The sequence below is a fragment of the Solanum tuberosum genome, unplaced genomic scaffold (assembly GCF_000226075.1).
Source record: "Solanum tuberosum cultivar DM 1-3 516 R44 unplaced genomic scaffold, SolTub_3.0 scf00002, whole genome shotgun sequence".
Lineage (NCBI taxonomy): Eukaryota > Viridiplantae > Streptophyta > Magnoliopsida > Solanales > Solanaceae > Solanum > Solanum tuberosum.
In genome coordinates, this window is record NW_006238928.1 from 451,142 (window position 1) to 477,178 (window position 26,037).

General features: G+C 35.4%; 3 protein-coding genes across 3 annotated transcripts; 1 reads left to right on the top strand and 2 right to left on the bottom strand.

The window, feature by feature from the left end:
* Positions 1-4,462: 4,462 nt before the first annotated feature.
* Positions 4,463-6,549, bottom strand: LOC102578352 (pentatricopeptide repeat-containing protein At2g29760, chloroplastic-like). Its single transcript, XM_006337996.2, has one exon. It carries the CDS (start codon positions 6,460-6,462, stop codon positions 4,636-4,638), a length of 1,827 nt encoding a protein of 608 aa, XP_006338058.1. The 5' UTR covers positions 6,463-6,549; the 3' UTR covers positions 4,463-4,635.
* A 2,073-nt stretch (positions 6,550-8,622) lies between these two features.
* Positions 8,623-12,975, top strand: LOC102578683 (argininosuccinate lyase, chloroplastic). The gene is made up of 7 exons (XM_006337997.2): positions 8,623-9,033; positions 9,207-9,470; positions 9,648-9,764; positions 10,610-10,758; positions 11,328-11,619; positions 11,945-12,109; positions 12,426-12,975. Exons 1-7 carry the CDS (start codon positions 8,707-8,709, stop codon positions 12,681-12,683), a joined length of 1,572 nt encoding a protein of 523 aa, XP_006338059.1. The 5' UTR covers positions 8,623-8,706; the 3' UTR covers positions 12,684-12,975.
* A 111-nt stretch (positions 12,976-13,086) lies between these two features.
* On the bottom strand, positions 13,087-24,305 carry LOC102579019 (kinesin-like protein BC2). The gene is made up of 27 exons (XM_006337998.2): positions 24,152-24,305; positions 23,113-23,259; positions 22,698-22,844; positions 22,368-22,520; positions 22,022-22,272; positions 21,730-21,905; positions 21,438-21,562; positions 21,016-21,052; positions 20,834-20,925; positions 20,646-20,762; positions 19,820-19,933; positions 19,648-19,728; positions 19,399-19,558; positions 19,122-19,222; positions 18,328-18,426; positions 18,132-18,245; positions 17,876-17,992; positions 17,711-17,791; positions 17,172-17,243; positions 16,981-17,103; positions 16,701-16,786; positions 15,440-15,490; positions 15,117-15,344; positions 14,860-15,025; positions 14,250-14,348; positions 13,754-14,170; positions 13,087-13,672 (listed from the first exon to the last, which is right to left on the bottom strand). Exons 2-27 carry the CDS (start codon positions 23,239-23,241, stop codon positions 13,325-13,327), a joined length of 3,684 nt encoding a protein of 1,227 aa, XP_006338060.1. The 5' UTR covers positions 23,242-23,259; positions 24,152-24,305; the 3' UTR covers positions 13,087-13,324.
* Positions 24,306-26,037: the final 1,732 nt, after the last annotated feature.

Consider the following 26,037-nt stretch of genomic DNA (forward strand, 5'->3'; position numbering starts at 1 on the left):
CATTAATATTAGTTTAATTGTTGCATTCTCAGTTTGCATGTTCAGTTCGAGCTATCCAGTATTTACAGAAATTCAGTCATAACTAGTTAACCACTTAATTCATTGGGAGCAGCATAATACCGAGTTGGACTAGGGTTCAGCGTACCCATATAGTCCCAGAACTACGAGCCACGTAGGTGTAAGTCACCTCTGTGGGAAACATAAGTTTAGTGATCACGCCAGCATGCCTCTATACCTCTGGCAGGGTATTTTGGGTCCTCTCGATGGGTCGTATACATCGGACTCTACATTTAGCTCATATGGTTTTATTATCGGTTATTAGTAGCTCCCACAGTTCAGTCAGATCCTATTGCATTGACCATTTATCAGTATATCCAGTATTCAGTTTCAGCATGCTATAAATTGGTCACTGTGTTCAGTTATCTCAGCATTCAGTAGCTATATCATGTTCAGATTATGTCATTGCTTATTTGCTTTGTTCAGTTATATGTTATTTCAGTTTTATTCTATCATGCATGCTCAGTACCTTTCAAGTTCTGACGTAGACTCTGCGCTACATCTTCTCGTGATGTAGGTTCAGGTTCTCAGCATCCAGATCAAGCTTAGATCTGTTCCCGATCTCCAGTTCAGTAGAATCAGTGGTGAGTCCTTATTCTCCAAGGACAATAGTCATGAGTTTATTTCCAGTATTTTTAGTCCTTTAGTTTCAGTTTTGCTAGACCTAGTTGGGGCCTGTCCTAACATTTCTAGTCAGTTAGAGGCTATTTTTCAGACATAGTTAGATTCAGCTTAGTATTGAGTTAATATCATCTTTGTATTAAACTCATCAGTTATCATTTATCTCAATTATAGTATATGGATATTCCCCATCTTTTCATTTTTATTTATGATTTAGCTTCCGCATCAGTTTATTATCTTTAGTATGTTCATGATCAGGCCAGCAGGGTTAACTTGGGATCACTTGTTGTCCTAGGTCCCGTGTCCGCGTTTCGGGGGTAGTCTCGGAGCGTGACAGATAGAGAGGGCAAAATTGAGGCTCCAAAGCCATTGATGTTCAAAGATGTCTGTGACGCGCAAGAGGTGGAGAATTTCCTGTGACATTTGGAGAATTACTTCAAGTGCAACAGGGTGAAAAGCAACGAGAAAAATATCAACACTGCCATGTTGTACCTCTTAGAGATGGCCATGCTACGGTGGAGGCATAAAGAGAATAGGGAAGAGGTTTTGCACCATCAATACTTGGGAGCAATTTTGAGAAGAATTCAAGAAGACTTTCTTCCCCAACAAAGACTCGATTGTCCATGCATCAGTAATGCGTTACGATCGTCGCAACATCAGGTGTGGGAGAGTGTCATGACCCATCACTTTGTCATACCACTTGACATGAAATTAAAGCATAAGTGAGCTAGCCTTAGTGGGAAGGGTCTAGAGTCTTAGAAAGGTTTGGAGAAGACTCTAGAATATTCTAGAAGATTTTCTTAGAATACTTTAGAATTCTCTAGGCTTGTAGAGAATTCTAGAAGAGGGACTAACTAGTAAATATGATAATACTTGTATAGCAATTTTTATTTGCACTTAGCCCCTAGGTGTGTACTGTGTAGTATAAATAGAGGGGCATTTATTTGTAAATGAACATGGACCAAGCAAATGTAATCTTCCCAAGCAATACACAAACCTTCTTTCAAATTCCCTAAGCGATGTGTCGCACGAAGCGTTAGTTGAAGTAGAAGTTCTTCATTATCTTAGCGATGTGCCGCATTGAGTGTTAGTTGAAGTTTAAGTCCGTGACAGTAGGCTTTTCAGAAAGTTCATTTTGAAGTAACATTGCGCCTTGAGAAGCCAACGTTTGGCTACTCTCAGTTTCATCCGTTCCCAAATTATTTCCCTCAGCACCTACAACATCTAATGAGGGCAATTGGTTGTCTTTCATAATAGAGGTCTCTTTGTTGCTGCCAATTCATAAGGTCACAATGACACAATATCCCACACGAACCACCTATATCCCGATAATCACATTTGTTCTACATGTGACATTCACATTTGTTTTGTGATATATCTATATAAAAACATTTTTCTAATTATTTGTATTTTGCACAATTTATAAAATTGCATACATATTAAAATTATAACTTGTAATATTTATGTTTAAATGTAGATGGTTTATGCAATTTTTACTATCTTTTCGGTATTAAAAATAGATGGTTTATCTTTTTAAAATAAAAAAATTAACTTTTTGTGAGTGATTGGTTTATTAAGATGACAATTATTTATCCTCAAATAATTCAAGTGAAAAAATAACAAACATGACAACAAAATTGTTCTTCTCTTAGCTAGTTAGAAGGTCTAATATTGTCCGGCAATTATCTCCCTTGACCCAATTACATAATTTAAGGGTATAATTGGAAACAATTTTTTATAGACTTTTAATTTAAACACAAGACGACTCCTAAAGCCACTAGCATAGATCCAGATGCTTTGAAATAGAAACATAGCATGGATGGTCTATTCTCTGCAAAAGGAAATACAGTATAGAAAATGGACAACAAAACAAACGCCAGAAAAGCTTTTGGAGAAATGTAAAGAAAAACATAGCACCAACTAAGGTTAAATGCTTTACTTGGTTGGTGGCCAGAAATGCATGCTTTAACACAAGAAGTTTTGAAAAGAAAGGGACAAATTATTGTTTCCTAATGTCTATTTTTTTTGGTTTCCCACTCGGTGTCTAGTACCCACATTGGAGCCCGACTAAATCCGAATTCACGCTGGGAAGTCTCACATTGGGGGTAAAACGCTCCCTAACAAAGGCGACTCCGTACATTGTTTCCTAAGGTCAACTATGTGGGAAAGATGAAGAGACCAATAGTCACCCTTTTTAGCACTGCAGATTCTCTGCATAGCTATGTCATGTTTATTTTTGTCTCCCAGACACAAAGTGGACATACCTAAGCATATTGCAGATTTGTTGAGTTGTTGGATTAAAAGAGGAAGCAAGAGCCAGAAGTGATGGTGGAGAATAATTCCACATTGCATCTGGTGGACTGTGTGGAGGGAGAGGAATTACAGAAGCTTTGAAGATAGGTCCAATTCCATTCAGATAGTAAAATAGAATTGCATGATATCTGTTTACTTTTGGTGCAAAGAGGAGACGGAACTTGTAGATTTGCTTGTTTTTTGATGGTCTCCAGCACTAATACCTGGAAGGGAAGCCAGAATTTTTTATGTAGATCAATCAATCCCGCCCTGTTCTGAGGAATACGACCTTACCAGTTTCCGAAAAAAAGAAAGAAATTTTCTTTTATATTCGGAAGTGTATTAGTATCTTTTGAGTCTTAATTCTGTGGATTTCATCTTGAAGACATTTTGCTGCATCATCACTCTTCTGTTTTTGCCTCAAGCTGAGATTGAGCATCTTCGTTTCTTCTTCAACACAGCAACCTGTTCGAAACCACATTTTCTTATAAGCAGCCAGTCAATCAATCATGAAAATTACAGTAAATAACAAAAATTCTACCTCTGTGTATCAAAAACAATTACAAATATGAACTCTTGAATACAAATATAAATATGGATAACATTCGATTAAATATTCAATCTCGGACAAAAGGAAGCCATTCTGAAGATTGAGATGAGGAAATGAAGCAGAAAGTCAAGTCGGAGGCCATACATCCTAAAACAGATTACCATTGAAGAAAATAAAAATCACAAAAACAAACCAAATTCTATCTCCATCTATGCATCTTTATAAGCACAATTTCAACTAATAAAGCAATCAGCAATTCACATAAAAAAGCTAAATAGGAGACTCAATCTCCAGCAAAATGAAGCCGCACAAAAAATTCAATCTTCCAGTTAAAGCTCCACATTTTCCTTATATGTGCCCTTCAAATCACGAAAATTACAACAAATACAAATTCTACCTCCATGCATCTACAACAAACAGCAAAAAATAGAACTTACCTAGTTAACACAACGGGTAAAACTTTACGATCAGAGATTCAAACTCTGGTGAACAGAAGCCAGTTGGAAGATCGAGATGATGAATCTTACAATCATCTACATTCTCCCCACCTAAGTTAATATTCCATAGATAACCATCAAATTTGCCCAATCTGCACAAGCATAGTTGGAGAGCGCAGTACAATTATGTTGCTTTCGGAAAGGATAACTTTGCTCTCAAAAGGGAATCTATTGAATTTCTTCTAATTGTTTGGACATAGGTGTGATGTACTTGACAGCCAAGGTCTCTGGCTCAAAAGTCCAGGATGACCAAGCTGCAAAAGCATTCTTCAATTGACAGTAATTGATAATAGTACTCAACAACAACAACCTAATGCTTAAACAACAACAGGAGTAAACCGTTTGGCCATAAAATTATTCACTTTTTTCCGGAACACTTTCACTTTATTTGGAACAGTAGTGTTTGGCTATGAAAAATACCAAATCCAACTTGAAGTTTGGCCTGTTTTCAAACTCAATTTTCACTTTTGAAGTAATATTTAAGTAAATTCATACGTGAACATTATTCCAAATAGTCTTTGCAAGAAGTATAACCAAGCAACTCAAACTCCATAAACTCCAAATAAAGTGAAAAAGTTTTGGAATCTATGGCCAAACGCCTACTTAAAATGCTGCTTGCTAATACTTCAGTTGAACATATTCACGGGGTGGAACTCTTGAGAAGTTTGAAATCCTTGACCCAGACAAAAACGTGTGAATCCGTCGATTTATCTCAACTGAACTTTTGCCAGGAATCTTTTCCACTTCCAATTCTTCCAACAAAAATTTCAACCTAGCTACATCATCCCACCTTCCGGCTTCAGCATAGATATTTTTCATGAGTATGTAGAAAGGAACTGCCTGGGGATTGAAATCAAATAGTCGATCTGCTACATATTCTGCCATCTCAAGATTGCCATGAATTCTGCAAGCACCAAGCAAAGCTCCCCAAACATCTGCATCAGGCTCAATAGGCATGTTCTCTATAAATTCATAAGCCTCAAGAAGTTGTCCTGATCGTCCTAGAAGATCCACCATACAAGCACATTGCTCCACCCCTGGCACTATCGAGTATTCCATTCTCATGCTCTCAAAGTGCCTCCTCCCTTCCTCGACAAGACCTGAATGTCGACAAGCTGTCAATACAGCAGTGAAGGTGAAGCTATTAGGTGGGACTCCTTCTTCTTTCATCCTTGAAAACAACTCAAGAGCTTCTCTCCCATGACCATGTGAAGCACAAGCCCCTATAATTGATGACCAGGAAACCACACTTCTACTAGGCAACCTGTCAAAAACATCTCTTGCCGACTCTATACTCCCACATTTTGCATACATATCGATAAGTGCATTTGTGATTGGAACATTGCATTCCAAACCTTTGCTTTTGACAAGCTCATGAATCCATTTTCCAGTACCTAGTGCCCCCAACCTGGCACAAGCTGAAATAACAGTAACTACTGTAATATAATCGAACTCTACCCCTTGACCTAGCATTCTATGAAATAGCTTTATTGGGGAGGAACCAACATCATTTTGCTCATAAGCAGCAATTATTGCATTCCATGAAACCACACTATGCTCCTTCATTTGATCAAACAAAGACCAAGCGACATCAACTAGTCCACACTTCCCATAGAATGCAACCAAAGCATTAACTAGTGATACATCTGTTTCCACCCCTAACTTAATACTATAGCCATGAATCAACATTCCCAAATCCAAACAATCCAACCGCGCACAAGCAGGAAGCACACTCACCAAAGTAATAGCATTAGGTAGAGTACCCGAATCAACCATTTTGAGAAAAACTCCTAATCCCTTCTCAGGAATTCCATTTTGCACATACCCTGCAATCATCGCAGTCCAAGAAACTATATTCCTCACTCTCATTTGATCAAACACCAACTCCGAATCCAAAGTCTCCCCGCTCTGCGCATACAGAGTAATCAAAGAACTCTGCACAAACACATCAGATTCAAACCCATGTTTAATTATGTTACAATGTATTTCCCTACCTTCCCTCAAAGCTGACAACACAGAGCAAGAACGAAGTACAAAAGGGAATGTATAGTTATCAGGTAAAATTCCCTGTAAATGCATCTCTTTATAAAGAAATATGGATTCTTGACAAGGACCCAGATTGGAATATCCCCGAATCAAGGTGTTCCAAGCAAAGACATCTCTTTGAGGCATTTGGTCGAACAGTTTTCGTGCATAGTCCATTGTGGGCGATAAAAAACAACCTAAAGATACAATCTTCGTGCATATTAGGAGGTTTTTGTGGTAACCAGTTGTCAAGACCAGAGTATGTAACTGTTTGAGGGCTGGGAGGGAATGACATGAGCTTAAAAGATAGCTGAAATGGAGGAATGGCTGGTCGGCAATGGCAGAAGTAGGCAAGTCAAATGGTACGGAGAAGAGGAACTCAAACTTGCTGAGTAATTTCCTTAACGAATTGGCTGACATGAAAGGAAGAAAATTGACATAATTGTGAAACAATACGGCTTTTGCTCAATTTGGAGTCGGAAGAGAAACAACTAACAAGTTTGTTTATTGTCTATTGAGCACGTCCTAAAATAAGTACTACTTCCTCCGTCTCATTTTATATGAGATTGTTTGATTCAGCACTGAGTTTAAAAATTAAAAAAAAGACTTTTAAAACTTGTGATTCAAAATAAATGATAGAAAATTGTGTGACTGTAAATCATTTCATTAAGGGTAAAATATATATTTTATAATTAAATTGTTACTTAATATAGAAATGTGTCAATTTTTTTTTGGACTAACTAAAATGGAAAGTAAGTCACATAAATTGAGATAGAGGGAGTACTATATTTTGTTTCGGGCCTTGTGGTCAAGGGATAAGTATATTTTCATTTTAGGTTTGAGTTCTTTTTGGTATAGAATCGTCTTTATTAGTGAGTGTTTTACTATTTAACATTTTAATCGGGCTTCATTATGAATACAAGACATCAAATGAGAAATTAATTTTTTTTGTTTTTGTTTTGGGCTCTATCCTTTCCAAAAAGATACTAGGCGACATAAGTTTATGTTTTCATATCATATATATATATATAAAAGAGCCTTAGGCCCGCCTACGTGGTGCCACCACAAACCAGAATTTCCTTTTTATTTATTCCCAAAACTAGTCTTCCCCTTTCATGAAAAGTTGCAACTTTAATGAAGAGTTACGACTTTTATGAAAAGTTGTGACTTTTTATGAAAGATTGTGACATTTCCGAAAGGTTGCAACTTTTCCAAATAGTTGTAACATTTCCGATAAGGCACAATAAACATTTGTTCACACTACCCTTTGTTGTCTATAAATAGAGAAATTTCTTCTCATTTTAAAACAATGAAAATTCTGAACCTCCTCTTCTTCTTCACAATTAAATATTTGTGTACTTTGCTCCGATTGAGTGGCTTACTGACACCATTGATTATGTTACAGATCCTGGTATGTACTTCTCATTTTAAAACAATGAAAATTCTGAACCTCCTCTTCTTCTTCACAATTAAATATTTGTGTACTTTGCTCCGATTGAGTGGCTTACTGACACCATTGATTATGTTACAGATCCTGGTATGTATTTTTACAGTCATTAATTTATACTTATGCTATTAAGGATAAATGAGAAGATGTAATAATTTTCATTTTCCTCTACATTATTAATGTTTGTTAATACGTAATCTTGTATATAAGATAATATAGTGTTTTAGTTTTAATGACTGATAGATTTTAAGTGTTATTTTATAAATTTCGTAATATTAAATTCTCGATCGAAACACAGGTAATTTTACTAGTTGTAATATAAAGACATAATAAGTTATGCTACTTAATTTTTATAGAACTTATATCGATTAAGGCAAAAAGTTTGATTTAGCTATTACAAGTTTCTCTTTTGGTTGAAGTTTATTAGACACATGAATGAATTCAAACACACATATCCATCGCTTCTACTTTCTATTATATGAAATTCAGTTTCATTTATATTATCCGACTTTACAAGATTTTTGTGCTTTAAATGTCACGTTCTCATGTTATTGCCTAAAGTAGAGAGGCAAATATGTGTGTATGACCCTTTTCCCTTTTTTTTTATTTAATACTTTGATATATGTAATGTAACGAAAAAAACTTTTATCTAATAATGCTTTTATTTTTTATTTTTCTTAATTCTAATTCCTTAATTTACCCTCATAATTTTATTTTATTTTTACCCTCTCCAATTTCACCTTTGTTCTCATATTGACTCGAAATCATAATTTATCCTCATAAATAATTGAAATAAACCACTTTTTTATAGCTTTACAAAGAGGTGTTCGGATATGATATTTTTTTTAAAAGTTGAACTCCGAAAAATACTTAATACTTAAATTATGAATTTTAAAATTTTCAAGAATTTGAAATTAAAAAAAAAGTATTTTTACATTTTTTCACTTCAAATTACTCAAAAAAAAAAAAAACAACTTTAATTTATACTCATGATTAAACACAATTTTAATTTTTGAATTTTATTTTACTTTTAAAAAAAATTATTTTATTTTCAAATTTCACAATAAAACATGTTAAACATTCATTTATTTTATATTTTTTTTAAAAGATGCAAATAAAAGCAAATGTATATGCTTCAAGGTGCAAAATGCAAATTAATCATACATATAATTCTACCCTTCGTCTTCATCTTCTTCACAGATACTTGTTCGCCGTCGATGGAGTCACTGTTAATTTCTTCCTCTTCTTCTTTGACAACATCCCCCATTTTCTCTTCATCCAAACACGCCCTTACTCCTAAACCCCAAAACCTCACCTTCAACTCCAATGCTCGCTTAGTATTGCTCACCTGTGCAGCGCAGCAGATGAATTCACCACCCTCTACGGCGGCGAAGGAAAAGGAGGTGAAGCTATGGGGTGGCCGTTTCGAAGAGAGCGTCACCGATGCTGTGGAGAAGTTCACTGAGTCCATTTCGTTTGATAAAGCTCTCTATAAACAGGATATCATGGGTAGTAAAGCTCATGCCTCAATGCTCGCTAAACAGGTTAATTTATAAGTTTTTCGTTTCTGGGTATTGCCAAGATTGGTTCTTTTCATTGAGGGGTTTTCTTATATTTACAAACAATCAATATTAGCAGTTCAAATTGTTTTTTTTTTTTATTCTAATGAGGATAAATGGGTGTTTCTTATGTATGTGAATTTGCAATAATGTTGCAGGGATTGATGAGTGATAGTGATAGAGATACTATCATAAAAGGTCTTGACGAGATACAGAGGCAAATTGAGGCAGGTGAATTTGTATGGAGGACAGATAGAGAGGATGTGCATATGAACATTGAAGCAGCGCTTACTGATTTGGTTGGTGAACCTGCCAAAAAGCTTCACACTGCGCGGAGTAGAAATGATCAAGTTGCAACTGACTTTCGCTTGTGGTGTCGTGATGCTATTGACGGAATCATTTCACGCATTAAGAATCTTCAGGTCATTTCCTTTTTGTTTTGTGTTATCATCATTTGGAAGTTCAGCAAAGATGAGTTTATAGTCTCATGTTTTTTCTTATTATGGGAAGAAATTGTGAATTGTGAACAAAATTGATCAATTTGCGCGTTGCATAAAGGTTATTATGCACTCATGTGTTAATTGCAACATAACCTGCAGATTGCAATGGTTGAACTAGCTCTCCAAAATGAGGGTCTTATTGTTCCTGGATACACTCATCTGCAAAGGGCCCAACCTGTTCTGTTGCAACACCTTCTCTTAGCATATGTTGAACAGGTTAGTGGAATTTGGCTAACTTCATTGATGATGTCTTATTCTCTTAACACACCATTTAATTTATTTATTTATTTTATAATGGTGCACACGCCTGGACTATTCTACCGGGTACCTGCTACTTCCCTCCAACACTTAATGCATCATTTTATTATCATATGAAGCCTGAGGAATTGAAGATCACTTGAAATGCTTGTTTATGCATCAAAAGAGATGGAAAAAATAAGCGATTTCTTGTGGCAAGTGGAGCCTCAGTCAATACCACAGGCTTTTACATCCCTTTTCCTTGAAATTCAATGTCTTCTTACCTCACCGATTTCTAGTATGTTTAATTACTTAAAACTTGTCCATTTGAATCATCTTACTAACGGGGTATTAGATCTTTCAAGAGAAAACATTTTGCAATGACTATTCGAGATGGAGCATTTTCTCATATTTGTCTGTTTAAGGACTCTTTGCTCTGTTCGCAAGTGTCACCTGTAACTTTCTTGTTGCATTTAGATCCTCAACATAATTGCACGCTATAATTGTGTGATAGGAGTATCTGGTTTTCTCTTGATGTGTGTATTGTTTCAACCATTGTTATTTGTGGTTCCCTTTTTTCGTTTTTTCTTCTACCTTTTTTTTATTATTTATTTGAATATTTAGAAAGAATTTTGATTCTCATTTTTTTCTGCACTCGCATTATCTGTTTTTCATCTTATCATCTAGCAACCATGTTCTTCTTTGCTTTGCATCCCAATGTGTCGCTTTTCTGCTAGTTCAACGGCTTCATTGAACTGCGCTGGAGCTCAAGAATATAAATAAACCTACATATTGCTGACGACAGAAGAATAATTTCTTTGCAGCTTGAGCGTGATGCTGGTCGCTTATTAGATTGTAGAGCAAGGGTGAATTTCTGCCCTCTAGGTGCATGTGCATTAGCTGGCACTGGTCTTCCCATTGATAGGTTTATGACTTCTGATGCATTGGGATTCACTGCCCCCATGAGGAACAGGTACTAATGTATGAATTATTTCATCTAATTATATGCTTAATACAAATGGAACTTGCAACTGCTGTTGAACTTCTACTTAAAGTTACAGACGTACTGTGTTGAACTTTTCTTTACTTCCCTTCAGAAAGGTTGTGAGTAGATGTGTTGTGCTACATCTTGTTTTTAGGGAATCAAGATATAACTAATAGGAACCTTTTTCGTTTTTGGTAATTAACCAACTTTTGTATTAGTCACCATGAAGAGAATTACAGAACCATAGCATAGCCTAACTGATAGAAATCTATTGCCACCAAATTTGGCCCTGATAAGTCTCAAGCTAATTGACGTCAATAAACTAATGATTGATGGAAAAATCTAGTGTGTGTACTTAAGATTACTTGGAAGAAAATACTATTTTCGTACTAGTTTCATTTTTTTAAAAAGGATTATTTGGAAGAAGAAACCCTTAATGTAGTCTTGACATAGTACTAGCACTTTCTGTCTGTGGTTAATCTGCATTTGTATTAGTTTGTTTTTAGCAATTAACATCTGGCATTTTCAATCATGGTGACAATGTTTATGTGCAATAGCATTGATGCAGTTTCAGATCGAGATTTTGTGCTGGAGTTACTTTCTGCTAATTCCATCACTGCTGTTCATCTCTCTCGCCTGGGTGAAGAATGGGTATTGTGGGCATCTGAAGAATTTGGCTTCTTGACCCCTAGTGATAAAGTTTCCACTGGAAGCAGTATAATGCCCCAAAAGAAGAATCCAGATCCAATGGAGCTTGTTCGTGGAAAATCTGCTAGAGTCATAGGGGACTTAGTTTCACTTCTTGTGTTGTGCAAGGGACTTCCCCATGCTTACAACCGAGATTTGCAGGTAAAAAGTACTTTCCTGGAAGGCTTATAACTAAACAGTAGTCTAAATGCTCTTGAAAAAGATTCTTTATTAGTTAATCACTTCCTCCTTAGGAAGTTCCTTCTATACCACGTCTTCCCTCTGCACACTCATATATATATTCTCATTAACTGCTTAACAGCAAGGCGGCCATCCAAATATCCAATTAGTTTTGTTATGTTTTCCTGCTTTACCATCTTAATCAACATTTTCTATTCTACATTTGCTTCACCAACCTAATCAACATTTTCTTCCCTGAATTATTTTTTAACTCTTATATATTTAACCTCATTTTTATATTAAATAGGAAGATAAGGAGCCTGTATTTGACAGTGTCAAGGCAATAGTTGGGATGCTCGAAGTCTCAGCAGAGTTTGCGCAGAATGTTTCCTTTAACCGAGAAAGGATACAAAAGGCTCTACCAGCTGGTCATCTTGATGCCACTACACTCGCTGATTACCTTGTGAAAAAGGCAAGTGATTTCATCTTTGAAAACTGGGAACTACGTCTACAGATGAGAAATGTAAAGGAAATAGTTCTTGTGCTGAAGTTGTACATCAACCTAACCCTGCCTTTTCCAACTAAGAGTACCGTTGACATTTTATTCCCCTCGCGGCTTTACAAATTAGTACAAACCTCTGGGTTGACTAATAAACTTGTAACTCAGTAGAACCTCTTGGTTCATTCCAAGTTTGTTGCATAAAGTGATCAGTTACTTTAAGAACAAAATCCTTCTAATTAGTTCTTATATGTCTTAATAATGATGAAATTGTGATATTTTCTTGCAGGGAATACCTTTCAGAACTTCTCATGACATAGTTGGGAGGTCTGTCGCTTTGTGTGTTTCCAGAAACTGCGAGCTTCAAGACCTTAGCCTTGACGAGTTGAACAGTCTAAATCCGATATTTGACAAGGATGTCTACGAATATCTAGGGGTTGAAAATTCAATTAAAAAATTCAGGTCATATGGCTCCACAGGTTCAGAATGTGTTGCTGGTCAGCTTGATTACTGGATGGATAAGCTAAGTATCAGCAGAGAGAGGTAATTCTCTACACAGTAGAAAATTCTATGGTCTCGTAAGAATTTGTAAGGCTTCAATGGAAGAGGGATTATGTTGCTAGCTGCTTTTCCCCTAACGTAGTTTTATAATCTCTTTAGAGATGTATTCATGTGAGATTACTTACACTCAAAATATTTGTACTTGAGAGCAATCAAGAAGTTGATATTTTTGTGGTGAATTGAATAAGACTACTTGTGTTTGACAACAAATGTAAAATTATTGGAACTCAAAAGTTCTTGCGTCTAGTTGTTGGCAACCTGAATTTACACATTATTTTTGAGAATTCGATAAACCTTTATAGAATTTGTATGTCGATATATAACCAAAATTCAATTTCCAGAACTTGTATTGAGTAAAGCACAAATGAAATTCATCTTGAACTTGTATGTGCTGAAAAACAATCAATTTCACTAAATATTGGAAAAAGTTTGAAGAATTACAACAGAGATGCTCTTCAGATTAGAGCCTCCAGACTCTAGTATCCTAATACTTTCAGGACCTATGATCAATTGAGGCACCTCTTTTTAAGGTTAGGAAAAGATTAGCCATACAAAAATCAAGTGGCAGTTGCCAAGACCAAACCTCTATACATACAATTTGAATCAAACAAATGGAAATCATTCCCCTCAGTTTTCTTTCTCGCCCGTTGCCTTTGCCTTCCGTAGAGGACTCTTAGGAGCTGGAGGTGTTGTCAGGTCAACAACTGAATCATTAGTCTCGGAGTTCCTTTCTCTTAAGGTGTTGTTCCCATTTGTTAATGCAGAACGCATCGCTCTGGGTAATTTTAATGCAGGAGTATCAATCTCACCAACCTTGTTTTCTGTTTTTACTGATGCATCAGCATTGACAGATTGAGATGTTTTTGTTGGGGCATCTGCATTACTTGCTTGAGTCGTAGGGGCAGTAGGAACAAGTTGAATTGTTGATTTCCGCCATTGCTTCCGTTGATTAGGTTTTGGTGCATTTGATTTCGCCTGTAAAATTACAAATTCACATTAGTTGTTGTGCAGAAGAATATGAATAGATCCACAGTACACAGGCTAGGGGGTGCTTACCCTGGTATTTCCAATGTCAGAAAGAGGCTTTCTTTTTGTTTCACCCTGTATGGGCTTTTCAGAAAGCGCATTTTGAAGTAACATTGCGCCTTGAGAAACTAGTGTTTGACTACTCTCAGCTTCATCATCAGTTCCCAATGTGTTTCCCTCATCACCTACGACATCTAATGAGGGCAACTGGTTCTTGGTAGAACTCTCTCTGTTGCTGCACTTTTTAGGGTTACAACCACATGATGGCCCACAAGAACCAACCGTAAACCGGCATAAACATTTATTTGTCATGCATGAAGACCTTTTACCGCACGAACATCCTGAACCATAATCAGTGTCAGAACAATCTGAATCAGATATATCCATATCTTCTTCTAGCTCAAGCTTGTTCAATCTATCACTATAGATCAAGGAACTCCGGTTCCCCTACAGAAAGGCCAGACACATGTTAGCAAGCCGTAATACAAGTACATTGTTAAGTTATTCAAGGGTCCAAGGTACATGCCTTTTGCCTCAGGTCATAATCATGCCCGTCAGTGCTACTTCTTAGCTCATTAGAGCCAGAGTTGTTTGTCCTTCCAATGGGGTGTTCTAAAGCCAATTTCTGTAAGCAATTCAAACAATAAAACAATTTAATGCAGGGAAATGAAAGATTTTGTTTCCAAGTTTTGCTACAACTCCATTTGAGAAGGTAGCAAAAAACAGCTCATCAATTATGCAGCACACTCTCTATACTTTTATGTAGACTATCAACATGCACATCGAAGTAAAACTACAAATTATATTCACTTCCACAAACTCCCCGACATGAAAGAGAGATAAAACTATATTTTGTGATGAGTGATGACTGTACCTATGGGTTACCAAGAAAACAACCGCTTTACAAGTGTCTGGTGCATAACTATTTCACATCCATCAGTTCCTATTAGAGAAACCTTGACAACATTACACTTGCTTTGGGAATAGATTTAACAATTGATAAATCTCAACACTTGAAGTGAAGAAAGTGTGTCGATTTGAAAAATAACTTAGTTTCTTCTCTTCATTATCGAAAGCAAGTTAGCAAGAAGCTACTCAATCAATATTCTACGAATTTATTCAAAAGATGTACTGACCATCAACTTCTCCTGCTGAATCAGTTCACTGTTTTGCGACTCTAGCTGTCTCAATTCACTCTTTTGCAACTCTAGCTGTCTGACAAAATTTACGAGTTTTTCCTTCAACTCCCTGATTTCAGCATCCTTTTCTCTGTATTCAACTCCCCTATCCCTTAGCTGGCATCTACAGGAAACCAGAACCAGAACAACAGTTACAATTTATTTCAGGAAAGTTAGCGTGAAGCAGAGACTTGTATGTTTTGAAGACATTTTACCTAGAAGATGATGCAAGGTTAAATAAAAAGTTCATAATATTTTTTGCATCAGCAAGAGACCGGACTTGGTTCCATCTTCCCCTACCACTAAAGGTACGTTCACGCTCTTCTGCTTCCGATAACTGTGAGGCCATGGAGACAAGTGTGCTAGATGAAGTAGCAAGCATGTTTTCAAGTGCAAATATCCTGGAATTTCTTGCACCCGGAGACATTTTCTGGGGGAAATCACTGCAAAAGAAAATTATGTAGAAGTACTTAAGTTAATAAGAGTATAAGCAATATAAAATGCACTTCGCAGAACTTATTGACAATAAAGGTTTCACCTCAAGGTTTTCAGCTTCAACTCAGCAACCTCATTGGCCATTTTTGCTCTCCTGTAGTTCAAAATGTCACAAATTATGAAAGAAACAAAATTGCATGACAAGCTCCGCTTTTAATGCTTTGTTTTATTTTAATTATTTAATAAAGAGCATACTACATAACAAATATTAAAAAATTAACTCTAATAATAGAAATATGAAAGTGTGTGAGAAACTGGCCATTTTATACTAATCCAATATATGATCTGCATGAAACATACACAAAAACATGAAATATTCAAAGATCATAGGCTACAAACATGAGCCTTCACCGCCTTGCATCCATCTCGGCACATTAAGGCTTGACACAGTTTCCAAATGGAGAGAGTAAATGACTGAACAATCTTGAACTACCAAGAAGGAGCTAAGGTTCGTATCTGTAGATTTGTGAAGTGGGTGGATTTGGTAAGAAGAGAATCTTATCCATCTAGTTGCCAGTGGACAGAAAGAATACGAACTGATACAGTTCCTATTTTTCTCATTTCTCCCAACCAAGTCAGAGAATTGTCTTGGTACCATTTATGTATTATGGGTCTTAAGCCATAAAGATATATTACAAATCCCAGTCCCATCCATAAGAATCCCTACCCTAAACCAGTCACATTATGTTGGCTCTTAGAAACCTAATCATGTCAACTTTGCTGCCAAATTTATTGATCACGAGTGGTGCTTCAAATGACCCAACTCCTAATGCTGCACAATAACAAAAATGTGTTCCATCGCTTCTAGTGTCTTATCCCACCACTTGGCACTCTGTATGCACATATGTTAGACGTAAGTCAATCTGTCACCTACAGGAAGGACTTCAAGGATGCATCAAATGATGAAGGCAGGAAAGGAGATTAAAAAGACAGGCGAATGACTTGAACTATAGTATAGGATGTTTCCCCGAACAGTAAGCAACAATCGAATTCTTGAGGCCAGGACTCAAATGGATTGGCATGGTCCAAGATTGAATTTGTTTGAAAACTACCGAAGTGGTATTTATTCAATCAAATATTTTTATGAACACCCAAACTAAATGGCTTTTTCTGGAAAGGAAGGAATGCAGGGAAGAAGTCTAGTTCATTGATATTTGCCAAAAAGAATGTATGCATTTAAATGCAAAAGACTGAAATAGTAGATGCATACAATCTGGACAGAAAGGCAACAACCAAAAAACTTTCAAGTGCTAAATAGAAAACATTGGCAAGTTCATCCAATCATAATGAATTGACGAACTTACTCCTGCATCTGGCGCTCATATTCTGACCGCACTTCATGCACCCGGACAGTAACTTCAAGTTCATGTTCAATTGCTTGCATCAATGCCTGTATGGCAAAACAGATAATTAACTGGGTGCGAAAATTTATGTTCCCAAAGATCTTGATGATACATTCTATGAACAAGAAGAATGATCTTGTAATCTCTCTGTTGAAGGAAATTTAGTGGTAAACTACAAAAGACAAGACATCTTTTATGATGAAAAACAAATGCAAAAATAACCCCTTCTTGGCACTGATACCTGAAATCCTGCAGCACTAGTACTTCCAGAGCCTGCATTATCACGTGATGTTTTGCGAGACTCTAACAACTCCTTAAGTCGTTTAGTGGCCATAGTAGCTTCTTCAGTTTTCCGCTGCAACACCTGTATACCATTTAAGGTAAGCCACGTGACACTTTAAAAGCAGAATGGTTAACAAGCTATTTCTTTACCATCTTTTGCCTCTGGTTCAGTGCCAAGAGCTTATGCATCTCATATTCATTCCTTCTTCCTTCCTTCTTAAGCTGTTGAGACAACACATGGCACAGACAGTTAGTCACAAAAAGAATGAACTTCTCAGTAATAAAAGGAAGTTTAGCCTCTGGATACTAGATACTGTGCTATATATATATATATATATCTTCTTTGATAATCAAGAAAATGAACAAACATTGTCATTTAGAAAAGAAAAAATAAACAGGCAAAGTCAAATGAAAAAAGTCATTGCACATTAATAATTAAAAGAGAAATACGCTCATTAGATGATTTGAACAAAATAGGGATAAACCATAAGCGAGACTTGGTGCGCGCACGCACGCACAGAGAGAGTGAGGGCGGGGGAATTCTACTTCCAACTGCAGGAACAAATTTTATTTATGGTCTGTCCTGAATTTTCATGGGAAGATAGAAAATTTAGGATCCCAACTAAACATGAATGCAAGTTTCATACACAAGACTGTGAACTAAGACTCAAAAATTAAATTAACAATACCTGAAGAACTTCCTTTTCCCTTGAAGCTTTCCACAACCTGAACTGCTCAGATTCTTGTTTCATCTTTTGTTGTAATTGAACCTAGATACAGAAAAATGAATCAACTGCATGAAAAGAAATACTCTTTTACAATCAAAAGTGCCTGACATATATAATAATTAGTACCTTCTGTGTCTTAATTCTGTGGATTTCATCCTGAAGACGTTTTGCTGCATCATCGCTCTTCTGTTTTTGTCTCAAAAGCTGAGATTGAGCATCCTGTTTTTTCTTCAACACAGCAACCTGCAGATGCAATGAATTATATGAGGCAAATGTTTTTCTTTGTATAGTTTATGTTTTTTTCCTCACAGGTGGCTGGGGGAGGATTGAGTTCAAGAGGATAATGTCCTGGCTGATCATTGCATACATTTTAGAAGCCTACCTGTGATTCTAGAAGATTTAATTTCTGAAGATAATCTTCCTTCAATTTTTGAGCACTTTCATCAGAATTTGAGGAAATGTTAGAAAGGTTGCGGTGAAGAGATTCAATTTCTTTCTGCACCAGTGTAAAATCAATAATAAGAAAAGGACAATCATGAATAAACCTTCAGTGTCAGCAGATAGAGCATATTACTTACCTGCAGAGATTTCTTTTCCAGTTCCAGCTCATGGACCTTTTTCTCATAATGTTGCTTTAAAACTGAGGTATCAACTGTCGCGAACCTCTTCATTTCAGCCTTTAGTAATGAGACATGAAGTCAGGAGAGAAAAGTGAACAGAATATTAAGCAACAATAACAAATTGTGAATACATTTTTTTGAAATTGCTGTTCATACTGTAACCAACTAAATCCAAGAGTTACCTCAAAAAGAAAATTTCAAGGAACAAAAAACTTGCAAAACTTAATAGTAAATGCATAAAGCAATCTCCACTTTATGGTCTTTGTTCCCTCTTAAATGCTGTCTAATGCTTTAAACAGAAGTACCAAGGCGTCTAGTCCTTCACCCTTTTCTTAAAGGTAACACCTATTTCAATGATAATAAGAAAGACCAGCATCATCTTGATGTTATCAGATTGGGCAGTTTGACAACATATTCAAGCACAGTAGGTCATCAGACAAAAGGCACATAGAATGTATCCGATAGCCTTTCCCCTTAAAGAGAACATATCGATTGCACTACTCATGTGACTCTCATTGTTCTGTCGAAACAGCTAAGGTCATTAAGAGATCTCTCCAGCCTACACCCTTTAAAGTAGATCTCTCACTCAAGTCCCAGAAGTCTCCCAAAGTTATAAGCTTAGGCAGTTTGATTCTCTTGCAATAACTTAAATAAGGAGTCAACAATAGAAGAGCAAAAATTTAATTTCTGCTCCCTAACTGAATTTCCATAAACTACTTTTATAAAATAGCATCAGAATTCGCAAAAGTTACCTCCTTCTGTTCGAGTTTTTTGTCCAACTCCTTAAGCTCCATATCCAATTTTTCTTGAAGAGAAGAGTGTTCAAGTTCTTTCTCCTCCACTTCAGCCTCACCTTTACAGAGAAGGTTTGCATCAGATTAGTTCCCTGATAGGGCTTGGACAACGTGATTACTACTGGAATAAAACTAGATAAAGATACGAATAAAAGGGACAACTCAGACCACCCACTAAACAGCAGCTATATCAAATGTTTATTTGCCCGTCATGCATTATTTAATTACTGCTTACCATTTGTATCTACACTTTTGATGTCAGAATCCTCTGAATAGTCTAACCCAAGATAATCAACAGGTTCACCATGCTTTGAATTACTGGAGCTTTGTGAGTGAAGCAACTCTGCTTCTAGTTCTTGAATTTTGCTTACATACTTTTTCACCAAATCCAAATCCTAGGAGAAAGGGATCTCCAGAACCAGATCAGCAATTCTGCTAATTTACTAATAATGTGAAATAAGCATCAGTAGTAATTGAGTCAAACCTGATCAGAGCTGTCTATCTCATTCCAAGGTCTACCATTTTTAGAAGATTCAATCTTCAAGATTAGTCTATCCCTTTCAACCTGTCATATTATATCCTTATAAGAGATTTCCAAAATCGAGTCATTTTACAATTAATTTTAAAAAAAAATCGCCAACAATAAGTGAACAAACCTGGGCATCAATAGCACTTTGTGTTAATTGTTCGCAGCGAATCCGGCGTTCTTTTACCTCCTTCTGTAGCTCTGCATTGCTTGCTTCAAGCAAAGAAATCTTGCTCTTAAGAATCTGCCCAACAAACATGGAAACTCAAACAATCAAGAGATAGTACTGATGTGTCAAAAATCTCTTGTCAAGCACATTCATCCAGGATCCTTATCATGTTCCAACATATCATGGGTTGGTACAGATAGATAGTAATGTAGACCCTCAAGAATAGTACTACTTGTCTTTAATATGCACAAATAGTCCTAGAAATGCTGGAAATTCCGGTCCTTTAGGTGTGTTCAGTATGAAGGAAAATGCTTTCAGGAAAATAAGTGGGTTATATAATCTAGACAAATACTATGAGAGGTGGACGCGGGAGGTAGGGGTGGTGGGGATGGGGGTTACAGGGTGGGGGTGAGAATGAGGTGTGTTGGAAGGAGGACATAGTCAATGCGGAATGCCACTTGTGGAACTTGTTTTCCCTACTTCCACTATAGAAGTCTTTTTCCTCATTTTTAAGAAACTTGTTTTCCTAGGGGTGGTGGGGATGGGGGCTACAGGGGTGGGGGTGAAAATGAGGTGTGTTGGAAGGAGGACATAGTCAATGCGGAATGCCACTTGTGGAACTTGTTTTCCCTACTTCCACTAGAGAAGTCATTTTCTTCATTTTTAAGGAACTTGTTTTCCTAGGAAAAAAATTTCCAATTTTTTTGACCAAACGAACATTAGGTAAAATTAGAAAATATTTTCCTCCATAACAAGCACACCCTTAATCACTAGGAGAATATTGTACCTGGAGTTCCTCAAATGGCGCTCCAGAATCTCCACGAACATAAAGAAGCTCAGCTTGTAACTGCTCAATTTGACTCCTCATTCTTTGCATTTGGGCTGCCATTGGGTCACGGTTGACCTGCGAAAAAAAATAGGTTCAGAAACAAAAATGAAACTCACGTTGATCTTGCTAGGCAAATTTGTACTTACGATAGCTTTATTCTGAATGTTGCGAGCACGATTTGCATACTTCAAAGTATTTAGGGTCTCCTCTGCATTGGTGTCAGCAGGACTGACACAAGCTGCATTCATTTAAGTAGAGTAAGAACAACATACTTGTGGTAACAGAAATACAGACTTTTACTGCTTTTAATGGTAAATAGAATAAATACCAATCATAACTGTCTTGCTGTTTCCTCCAAGTGAGTCCTGAAACAAATGTATGCACAAATTAATTTGACAGAACATTTACTTCCAATAACCAGCAATTATTTAAATATTGATTGCTCCTGTTTTAAGGAGAATTTTCTTATGCAAGTGTCAAGAGTTAGAATTCTTGTGCTATTTTTCTTTTGTTTGGTTTCTCTTCAGGATAAAACTTGCAGAGCTCTGTATGCAACTCTCCAATTGATTTTGGTCTTCAAATAGACAAGCAGATTGCAAGTTAATTACTTACTTATGGTATCCAAAAGTGATTCAGCTTAGTGTATATTACATTATAAAAGCCGTTGCAGAAAGCAACTACAGCTGATTGTATTATTTAATATTATAGAAGTTAAAACCAGAAACCAGTGAATGCTACAGAGATTCATACCTGTAAGAGACGTGTTAGCTTGCTATCTCTGTATGGGATGTGGGTACCTTCTTTCCGCTTCTTGTCATCACCAAGGGCACTGATTACATTGCCAAGAGCAAGCAATCCCTTGTTGATATGAATGCCTACACCAGAACGCTCAAACGATGAATACTGGATATGCATATTTTTTGTTTAGGAGCTAGGAGTAGGAGAGATTATCCATCCAGTCGGTGATGTCTCAACTCAAACAGTAGCTTCACAAAATAAATACATTGTACAGTCATATTTCCAAAAATATAATTGTCATTACCCTCTCGTAAACGCATTTCATCAGCTCCAGTTCGCTTTGCTCGCTCTGAACCAGCAAGGTCAACCAAATGAAGCTTGGCACATAATATGTCATCACCATCATCATTTGTTGATCCACTAGAGCAATTGGATAATTTCTTTTGTTCTAATGATATGGTAAAAATGGCATGTGACCGACTGTTGACATAAACAGAAAATAGGTAACTCCACAACTAGAACCAGAATTTGTTATAAGAGAAACTTAAGTAAGGTCTACTCAAAATAAACAGTCATTCATAAGGTGATGTATATACCTTGACTGACTATTCATCTTTGTGCTTCCAGTGGCTCGTGCCACTGATCCTCGCAACAGGAAGCACGCCATCTCTTCTTTTGTCCTTACTTCTGCCTCCGTGACACCTGCCAGAGTAATTCCTCCGTGAACAGTTTCCCTTATTTGAATGGGAACCCTAGCAGGCCCCCCTGTAGGCTTTGCTGCCCCATCAGTTTTGCAAAAGGCTATTGCATTTTGATCCAACAAATCAAACACTTCTTCTTTAAAAATCTACAAGAATAAAAAATTGACAGATAAACACGGCATATCATTTTTACCTTGCAAGGACATATATTGAATGAAATACCAGAGTTCTCTTTCCATACCTCAATGAAGGATACCCTGATCAAAAATTCTGTTGACTCCTTCATTGCCTCTGCTCTTGAGAATATAGTATTCATAACCATTGGGATCACTCCACCAGTTTGCTCTTCACCATTATAATTAGTGCCCATTGTATATGTTTTCCCAGAGCCCGTCTTCAACACGCACATTATTGCAGAATGTATATATAGTTAGTCTTTTATGTCAAAACAGTACATTCAATTCAAGGACATAAACAAGATCAAATAGAGCTATGTAAAAACAGAAAAAATTCAAGTAAATTAAACCCAAAAAAAATGAACAAGAAATGAGCAAAAATACTGGCACCTTACCTGACCATACGCAAGCACGGTCCCATTGTAACCTTGGAACAATGCATCCACAAGAGGTGCAACACATTCATCAAATATACGTGCGGAAGCATAGCCCCCACTCCCAAATACATAATCAAATGTGAAGACATGTGATCCAATTTGCACCTGTTTGTGGTCAAGAACATCAACAAAAGCCAAATCAGTGTAGAGATTATACATCTGTTGTGATCAAATGATAGTTGGACTTCATTTATCCACAACATGGCACAATAAAATTTACTAATAATTCAACACTGAACTACTAAAATTTTTGTAAATGCTACAAGTGCAATTATTTAAAATTAGAAATGCTCACCGGAACAAATGACAACTAAAAACATAAAAACGGTACTATACAAAAGAATCCCAGCTAAAATCAATAAAGTAAGAGCACCTGTGGTTCTCCGGGAACTACTGTGACACAATCAGTGCACCCAATGAGAAGCTCAGAAGTAACTAGCGGTCTAATGTTCACAGCAACTCTCACACACTGGGACGTGTCTTTCGCCTCGGAAGTCTCCATTGCCACTCAATGTCAATCCTAGAAACCAATCTTAAATCAGACCACACAATGAATAGCAGCAAAACAACACCTCCTCAGAGAAAATTACCAATTGAAACAGTTAAAGGTTCCGTTGGGGTTATCAAACCACATTTTCCATCTATGCACAGACAAATCAGCGAAGATTACAAAAGAAGTAACAAGACTCTACCTCAATCATCAAGTCAATAACAAATTTGAACTCATGAATACAATCAATAATGAGCACAAATGTTCAATCCAATCTCTAGCATAATGAAGCAGTTCACAATATAGATATACAGAATGAAACAGAAAATACAGCTCGGAGACCACCTAATAAACATCAGCCAAAACCAAGCTCCTCCAAAAAAAAACACTAACTGTAACAATCAAAATTTCCAATTGAGGTTTCAAACCACATTTTCTTATCAAAATCACAAAAAATACAGTATACAACCAAAATTCTACCTCAATGCATCAAAACAATGACAAATTTAAACTAAAAAAATATGGATATCACTCAATTAGATATTCAATCTCGAAAAAAGGAAACCGCTGATTGAAATGAGGAAATGAAGCAGAAAGTCATGTTCGAATGCTACACATCCCTCATTTCCCCAGCTAGGGCTCCAAACACCTCATCCACCATTTTCCTACTATACAATCGCCAAATACACAAAAACAAACCAAATCCTATACTAGTCACAATCTCAACTCATAAACACAATCAGCAATTAGCACAAAAAAACGCTAAATCCCAGATTCAATCTCCGGCAAAAATGAAGCCGCTCAAAATATCGAGTATTCCAATTAAAGCTCCAACAATAACCATACTTCCTTATAAACAACAAAGTTAACCAAATCCTCCCTCCATACATCTACACAAACAGCAAAAGCAAAAAAAACTTACCTAGTGAACACAACCAGTAATTTGTACAGAGCTTTCCGATGAGAGATTCGATCTCCGGTGAAACGAATCACAGTCCGAAGATCGAGACGGTGAATTTGTACCTGCGATGAGAGATTTGAGATGCTCGTTAGGGGGTTAAGGGGGGTGGGTAGGGAGGGGGAGTAGAAGGGGGCGGTATGCTGTTTCAAAAAAATGAGTAACGGGAAGTGCTGTTTAAATTGAAATTGGAGAAGAGATGGCGCTTTTAGGTCCGAATTCAAATTTGTTGAGTTGTCACGTGCCCATGCGTGTGAGTCGCACGTGTGTTTTCCACATGATTGAGAATTATTTGAGTTTTGTATATTATGATGAGGTTGCTTATGACAAATTACCAGAAATGTATACTAATTAATGTTAATCTAAAGTTCTAATTTTGTGTTGTGAGAGGTAATTAAAATCGGACAAATGAACTTTATATTGACAATGAAATCATTCAAAGATCAATTTGATTTCCACGTATACACATATAATAAATTATGTAAACTAGTTTATCTCACATAAAATCAAGTGATCAAAACATATTTTATTAAATTATTGAATTCTATTGTTTGACTATGATAATACTTTAAAATTGGTATAGTTTTAAAAATTAATAGTAATATGTTCATTGATATCTAAACAAAATAACATAATAAACCATGAATAATATAAGATAAACACAACCTATTAACTAAAATCGAACAAATAAACTTAAAGATCATTATAAGATATTACAAAAGATCAATTTAATTTTGATATATATATGCAACATTTAGACATGTAAATTAGTTTATCTCCGTAAAATCAAGCCACCTTAACATATTTTATTACATTATTAATACTTTTAAGTCATTGTAAATCTAGAATATAATAATAATAATAATAATAATAATAATAATAATAATAATAATAATAATAATAATAATAATAATAATAATAATAATAATAATAATAATAATAATAATAATAATAATAATAATAATAATAATAATAATAATAATAATAATAATAATAATAATAATAATAATAATAATAATAATAATAATAATAATAATAATAATAATAATAATAATAATAATAATAATAATAATAATAATAATAATAATAATAATAATAATAATAATAATAATAATAATAATAATAATAATAATAATAATAATAATAATAATAATAATAATAATAATAATAATAATAATAATAATAATAATAATAATAATAATAATAATAATAATAATAATAATAATAATAATAATAATAATAATAATAATAATAATAATAATAATAATAATAATAATAATAATAATAATAATAATAATAATAATAATAATAATAATAATAATAATAATAATAATAATAATAATAATAATAATAATATGATCGTTAACAACTAAATGGAATAATATAATTTCATATAAATAATGCAAAGTAAAGGCTAGCCCCAAATATACAAATTTAAACCATGGAATCATACAAACTTAAACAAATAGCCAATAGGAATGAAAAAGTTATAACCACACTTTTTGTTCTTTTTGTTACTTTAGAGTTCTTCTATTTTGTTCTTTTTGTTTAATTAATAGTAATTCATTTTTGTAAACTGTTTTTTAATATTTTGCCTCACGGGTTAGTATGACCCTGCCCGTAGGCTAGTGGGTATTTGTACACATGAGATTTTTTTTATTTTTTTTTTGGTGTTTTAAGCAAAATTCTAGTGGATTGCTGAGATATTTTATTTATGAGTGAGACTTTATAAACATCAAGTTACAGTAATCGTTAGGAGCTTACCCATAAATCTTGACTATTATCACAGTTTGTTGTTTAAAAATCTTAGCAACACAATTTACTTAAAAATTTGATTCAAGTAAACTCCA

Excerpts from the sequence above, each read along its gene's own strand:
- LOC102578352 (XM_006337996.2), bottom strand. The coding sequence starts at position 6,462 with ATGTCAGCCAATTCGTTAAGGAAATTACTCAGCAAGTTTGAGTTCCTC.
- LOC102579019 (XM_006337998.2), bottom strand. The coding sequence starts at position 23,241 with ATGGAGACTTCCGAGGCGAAAGACACGTCCCAGTGTGTGAGAGTTGCT. Across the intron at positions 18,427-19,121 it reads AAAAACTCGAACAGAAGGAG|GCTGAAATGAAGAGGTTCGC; the intron begins GTAACTTTTGCG and ends TCATTACTAAAG. Across the intron at positions 18,246-18,327 it reads TGGAAAAGAAATCTCTGCAG|AAAGAAATTGAATCTCTTCA; the intron begins GTAAGTAATATG and ends ACACTGGTGCAG.
- LOC102578683 (XM_006337997.2), top strand. The coding sequence starts at position 8,707 with ATGGAGTCACTGTTAATTTCTTCCTCTTCTTCTTTGACAACATCCCCC. Across the intron at positions 9,471-9,647 it reads CACGCATTAAGAATCTTCAG|ATTGCAATGGTTGAACTAGC; the intron begins GTCATTTCCTTT and ends CATAACCTGCAG. Across the intron at positions 11,620-11,944 it reads CTTACAACCGAGATTTGCAG|GAAGATAAGGAGCCTGTATT; the intron begins GTAAAAAGTACT and ends TATATTAAATAG.